This window comes from Dictyostelium discoideum (genome assembly GCF_000004695.1).
Source record: "Dictyostelium discoideum AX4 chromosome 5 chromosome, whole genome shotgun sequence".
Taxonomy (NCBI): domain Eukaryota; phylum Evosea; class Eumycetozoa; order Dictyosteliales; family Dictyosteliaceae; genus Dictyostelium; species Dictyostelium discoideum.
The window spans coordinates 1,584,588-1,590,587 of NC_007091.3; the positions used below are offsets into that span (position 1 = coordinate 1,584,588).

The window sequence follows — 6,000 nt, forward strand, 5'->3', positions numbered from 1 at the left end:
TCGAATGAGCAAAGAAAAAAAAAAAAAAATTATGAAAATAATAATTTTATAAAAAATAATTATTTTTTAAAAAAAAATAAAAAAAATTAAAAATAAATAAAAAATATCTTCATCAACCCAATTGTTTTCTTCACTCATAGGAGCTGGTTTTTCTATTTTTTAAAGTTTTTATTGGGGCCACAATGACGATCAGTAGGGCTGGGTGGGTTTCCATTTTTTTAAAAAAAAAAAAAAAAAAAAAATTTTAAAAATAAAATTAAAAAAAATTAAAATATGAATTTACCACCAATCCCAATCCCAAAATCAAAAAAAAAAAAAAAAAAAAAAAAAAAAAAAAAAATAGATATTTTTAAAAATGAGTGTGCACAAAAAAAAAAAAAATAATTATAAAAAAAAGTGTTTAGAAAAAAAAAAAAAAAATAATAAAAAAAAAAAAAAAAATAATAGGTTATATTTACATACCTATTATGGATTGGTACAATATTTAATGTTCAATTAAAAATTGAAGGAATAGTTTTTTTTTTAATATTTTATTTTAAATTAAATAATTAATTTTTTTTTAAAAAAATTAAAAAAAAAATATAAAAAAAATTAAAAATAAATTCCAACTTAAAAAAAATAAAAAAAAAATTTATTGGATAATTAAATTTTAAATAATAAAAATTTCAATCAAAGTAGTGGTTAAATAATGGGACCTAAAAATGTAAATAAGGTTGAATAATATTTTATATTTTTTAATATGAAAATAAGATAAGATTTTCCCCCTTTTTCATTTCAAATCACCAACAAAAGTCTAAATTTGAAAAAAGAATAAATAAAAAAAACAAATAGATATTGAAAAAAAAAAAAGAAAAAAAAAAACTAAAAAAAAAAAATATCAAAAGATTCAACTTTTTTTTTTTTTTTTTTTTTAATATCCAATAACCGACTAGATTCTATTTTATTTTTATTTTTTTTTTTATTTTTTTTCATATGAAAAAAACAAAACATTTCAGATAATTTGTCTTTTTCATTTGTGAAAATAAAGAAAAAAAAAAAAAAACTTTAATTAAAGCTAATAAAGGTTTTTTTTCACTTTATCCAAGGTATATATGCCACATATTAAAAATTTTTTTTTTTTTATAACAACAATATTGTTATCGGTTTATGAATTTAAATATACAATTTTTTTTATTTTTTATTTTTTGTCTTTTTTTTTCTTTTTCTTTTCTTTCTTTTCTTCTTTTATAGATTATTTTTATAAATTTTTGTAATTAGTGGACAATAGGCTTCATCGGCTCTGCTATTATCTCTTTTAGGTTTAATTTTTTATCTAATTCATCATCTACTTCCCCTATTACAGCCCTATATTTTAATATTTGGAAGTAAAGTTTTTTTTTATTTTTTTTTTTATCTGTTAGTTTTTTTTTTTTTTTATGTTATTTTTAATTTTATTGTTATTATCTTTTTATTTTTTATTTTTTTATTTTTTAAAAAAATTTCTTAAATCTCTTTTATCTTTTATCTGTTTTTTTTTATTTATTTTTTAAAAGATATTCAAATAAAAAAATAAAATAAAAAAAATATATGTATATATAATATACATACACATCATCACCTTTTATTAAATGTACACCCAATGGAATAACTTCAATTCCTTCATCAGAGTAAACTCTTTCATGACACTTTTCTAAAACTACATTAATGGTTTGATCAATTCCTCTCAATGTACCCTATTTATTTATTAAAAATTATTATTATTATTATTATTATTATTATTATTATTATTATTATTATTATTATTATTATTATTATTATTATTATTATTATTATTCACGATATTGATAGATTTTGATACGATATTTAATAATTTTGACATATTTATATTATTAGTATATGCTAAATTGAGTAGAAGTTGATTTGATAAAAATGAATGTAAAATATTTTATTTAATAAATCCACATACAATTATACTTCTACCATCTGCTGTTAAAACAAGGACTTGTTCTGAAAAAAATAAAAATAAAAATATTAATATGATAAATTGGTGATTTGAATAAGAAAAAAAAAAATTTTATATGTGTGTGGGATGAGAAATATATTACTCTTTAAATATGATTCTAACATTGCCATTTTTTTATTTTTTTATTAATGTTATATATAAATAATAAACATATAGGTATATATATTCCTTAATTGGTGATGATCGAATTTAATAAAATGAAAAAAATATGAAAAATGAAAATTTTATAAAAAAAAAAATAAAAAATTTTAGAAAAAAAAAAAAAAAATAAAAAAAAAATAAAAAATAAATTAAAATTAAAATTAAAAATTATATATATATATATATGTCCAATAAAATCAAAGTAATATTAGAAACTATAGTTTTTTTTTTAATTAATTTTTAATTTTCTTTTTTCACAAAAATTAATTAATTTTTTATTTTATATTTTTTTATTTTTTTTAATTTTTTTTTTTTTTTAATTTTTTTTATTTTTTTTTTATTATTTTTTTTAATTTTTTTTTTTTTTCAGTGAACATCCACAAGGCATTGAAAATGTTTAATTTTAATAGATATTTAGGTTCCAGTACAAGACCATATAATTGGTTATCAAATAATAGTAATAATATATCAAAGTTTACAATAAATAATAAAAATAATAATAAATTATTATTTACTTCCACATTTTCAAATATTAATAATCTCAATAATAATAATAAATACAATGAAATAAAATTTTATTCAACTACACCACCAAATTCATCAACTCCACCACCAATTCCACCAACCCATGGAAAGATTTCATTTTTTTTCACACAAACTTTTGATAAAGGAAATGGTTCAGTAAGTAATAAATTTTTAAATTTAGTTGGCTTAACAATTGTTTCATCAGCTCTTTTCTCTTTGGTAATGTACTTTTTTGATAATGCAGTGCAAGATGATGAATACATGTATAGAATTTTAAATTATTGTAATTATTTATTTATTTATTTATTTATTTATTTATTTATTTATTTATTTATTTATTTATTTATTTATTTATTTATTAATTTATTTACTAATATATAATTTTTTGTAATTATTATAGTTCCATCAACACCACCATTTTTATTAATGGATAAAAAAGGATACATTAAAAAATTAGTTCAAGAATATAAAGAAGGTACAATTTCACCAACAGGATTAAAAATTATTGCATTGATTGCATCAACATTAGATGGTGATAAATATTTATTAAAATATGATATGTTTGATATTGTTTGTGAAAAAGTAATCTCAAAAAAAGAAACAACTTTAAATAATTCTGATCAAGATTTTTTCATTCTCTTTCGTTTATCATTTAACTCAAAAAAAGCTGTACCAAATGAAATCGTTCAAAAAACTGAAAAAACTCATTTCTATAGATTTTTTACAGGTAAAAACATTTAAATATATATTTTTTAATCAAATTTATTAAAAAATAACTTTTAATTAACTTTTATTTATTTATATTATCATTTATTTTATTACTTGGGGGGAAAAAAAAAAAAAAGAAAATGAAAAAAGATTATCAGAATTAGAAGGAATGGTAGATTCATTTAAAATTAATTCAAAAGATGTTTTGTTATCTTTAATAGTTGCACCAATATTCGCATTTGCAATTTTTTCCAGAAGAGTTTCACCAACAACTCTTTTTAATTCAATGAAAAGAAGTGCGGTCACATCAGGAATGGTAATGAGTGGTCCATTGCTTAGGGATTATATGAATGAAAATCTATTTGAAAATTGTGAAAACTTTACATGTCATGCATTGAAATCACAACTTCCATTCGTAGGTTATGGTTTGTTTTTATTACAGTGCTCCCATTTTTCTTTTATCAGTTGGGTTTTGCCAGTTTTTACAACTTTATTTATTACAAAATCTTTTGAAGCCTACAGATACATTCCCAAAGTAACAGAGTTTTTACGTAAAAAGAAACCAAGAGATACTGATTTTTCAGTTGAACAAAAAAGTATTTAGTTTAATATCCTTTCTTTTATAAAAAATGAATAATAAATAAAAATTATTGTTTTTTATTTTTTTTTTAAACTAAATCATTTTTAAAAGTTTTTTTCCAAACATTATCACCAACATTGTATAATGGAACCAGGGTTTGAGTTTATAATTGATTCCTCAAGAAAATCGAAATAATAATTATTTACCAGATTATGTTTTTTTTTTTTTTTTTTTTTTTTTTTTTTTTTTAATATTAATAAATCTTTGTACTTTAATGGAGATAGATAATTATTAATAAGTTTATTTATGGATTTTTAAGTTTTTTTTTTTTTAAATACCAGTAAAGTTAAATAAATCGATTTTTGATTATTTAAAAGAAGATGGTATTTTTTTTTTTTTTTTTTTTTTTAATATTGGATTAACAAGATTGATATATGTCCATCTGTGTTAATACGAGTTTTTATTTAATATTTATTTATAGGCTTATCATTTAAGCTGAAGGGTTATTTTAATCATATGAATTGATCAAAAGATATAATATTTGGGAGAGATGATTCTGGAATACAATAGTAATTAGCTGTTGTTTTTCTTAGCTTAATCGTTGAGGTGAGAAGGATCTTAGGATCTTTGAAATTATTATGGTCTTTTGCTGATAAGTTTTTCAGATCTTTTGCTTTTTTGATGTATTCTAGAGTGGCCAATTTGTGCCATTTCTTTAGAAGGGAGCTGTATGATAATGATTCATTTGTTAAAGGATCTTCACTGTATATTTGATTGCAAATCCAAATCCAAATGTTGTGGAGGATAAGGGCCATTAGGTTTCTATATGCGAATGATCTGGTTAGATCATAGTCTATTGCTTTATAGTTCCATTCAAAGTATTCTTTGTGGAATCTGTGGTTGGCGTAATCTGCATTCACTTCTTGATCTTTTTTGGCTGTCGGTGATAATTTTGGAGTTATTCTATTAATGAAATTGTTATTTTGCCTAATTCTTGTATGATGCCAGTTTTTACCTTTGCCTGTGGTAATATAGATGAAATTTTTGAGTTTATTTATTTTTATGAATTGTTTTGTTTTCTTGCATGAGAAGAACAGGTGACCGTATGGGTCTTTGCTCATATCTTCTTTGCAGAGTGGGCATTGTTTGTTGTGAAGGTAGTTTATTGGAAGGCATCTGGCATGGAATCTAAACATTGTGTCTCTTGTTTTAGGGTCTTTTATCTTCAGTATGTTGTTGAAGAGTTGATTATAGCTGTAGCCTCTTAAGTTTAGAGATGATTGGAATTCCGTTTTAGGGATGGTTGGATTTTGGTCTTGAATTGTGGTATACCATTCTGCCAGTGAAAGTGGTTGTCCATTTTCGTTTTTTATGGATGTGAGATTATTGTTGAAGATTGCTTTTTTGATTCTTATTTTGTTCCATTCGTCTAAGTTTTCTTTTAGGTATCTGGATGTGAATTTGTTTTTTTGGATTTGATATTCCCAGCTTTTGTGATGAGATGAGTTTGTTTGTTTGGTTTCTAGTGCTAGGATGAATTGGTTTATGATCCAAAGTTTCTGCGCCAGTTGTCTCAATTCTATATTCCAAATGTTCCAGCCCCCTACTTTTAGTGGGTATCTTGCTCTTTTGGTTCTCATTAAATTAATAACTTGAAATCCACTAGCATTTTTGTTGTTTGGTGCCGATAAAAACCATTCGACTAATTTATTGATTTGGTTTAATTCCTCTTCCTTAAAGTTCTCTACATATGAATAGTAGGTTAATTTAGAGAGTGCGAATGCTTTGAGGATGTTGGTTTTGGTTTTGATTGTTGAGTCAGTGGTTTTCCATAGTACTAAGGATGATCTTATTGTGTTTAATATTTCTGGCATTTTTCTTGTTATCCCTTTGCCTGTGAAGAAGTATCCCAAGTATCTTTCTGGATTTGTAGATATTGGAATTCTTTGGTTGGTATTGTCTGGGTTGCCTATAAGAATTGATGAAGATTTGTCGATGTTTAGTTTTGAGGAAGTGGCTTTGCAAAATGAATTGAAGTGTTGTA

General features: G+C 21.9%; 2 protein-coding genes across 2 annotated transcripts; one reads left to right on the plus strand and one right to left on the minus strand.

Moving 5' to 3' along the window:
- Window positions 1–1,253: 1,253 nt before the first annotated feature.
- lsm8 (LSM domain-containing protein) lies at window positions 1,254–2,112 on the minus strand (the record flags this gene model as incomplete). The annotated part of the gene is made up of 4 exons (XM_001134524.1): window positions 1,254–1,344; window positions 1,588–1,712; window positions 1,946–1,986; window positions 2,085–2,112. The coding sequence occupies 4 exons, from the start codon at window positions 2,110–2,112 to the stop codon at window positions 1,254–1,256; spliced, it is 285 nt and encodes a 94-aa protein (XP_001134524.1).
- Window positions 2,113–2,536: 424 nt separating this feature from the next.
- On the plus strand, window positions 2,537–3,980 carry DDB_G0294591 (hypothetical protein; the record flags this gene model as incomplete). Its single annotated transcript, XM_001134525.1, has 3 exons — window positions 2,537–2,951; window positions 3,069–3,395; window positions 3,514–3,980. 3 exons carry the CDS (start codon window positions 2,537–2,539, stop codon window positions 3,978–3,980), a joined length of 1,209 nt encoding a protein of 402 aa, XP_001134525.1.
- Window positions 3,981–6,000: the final 2,020 nt, after the last annotated feature.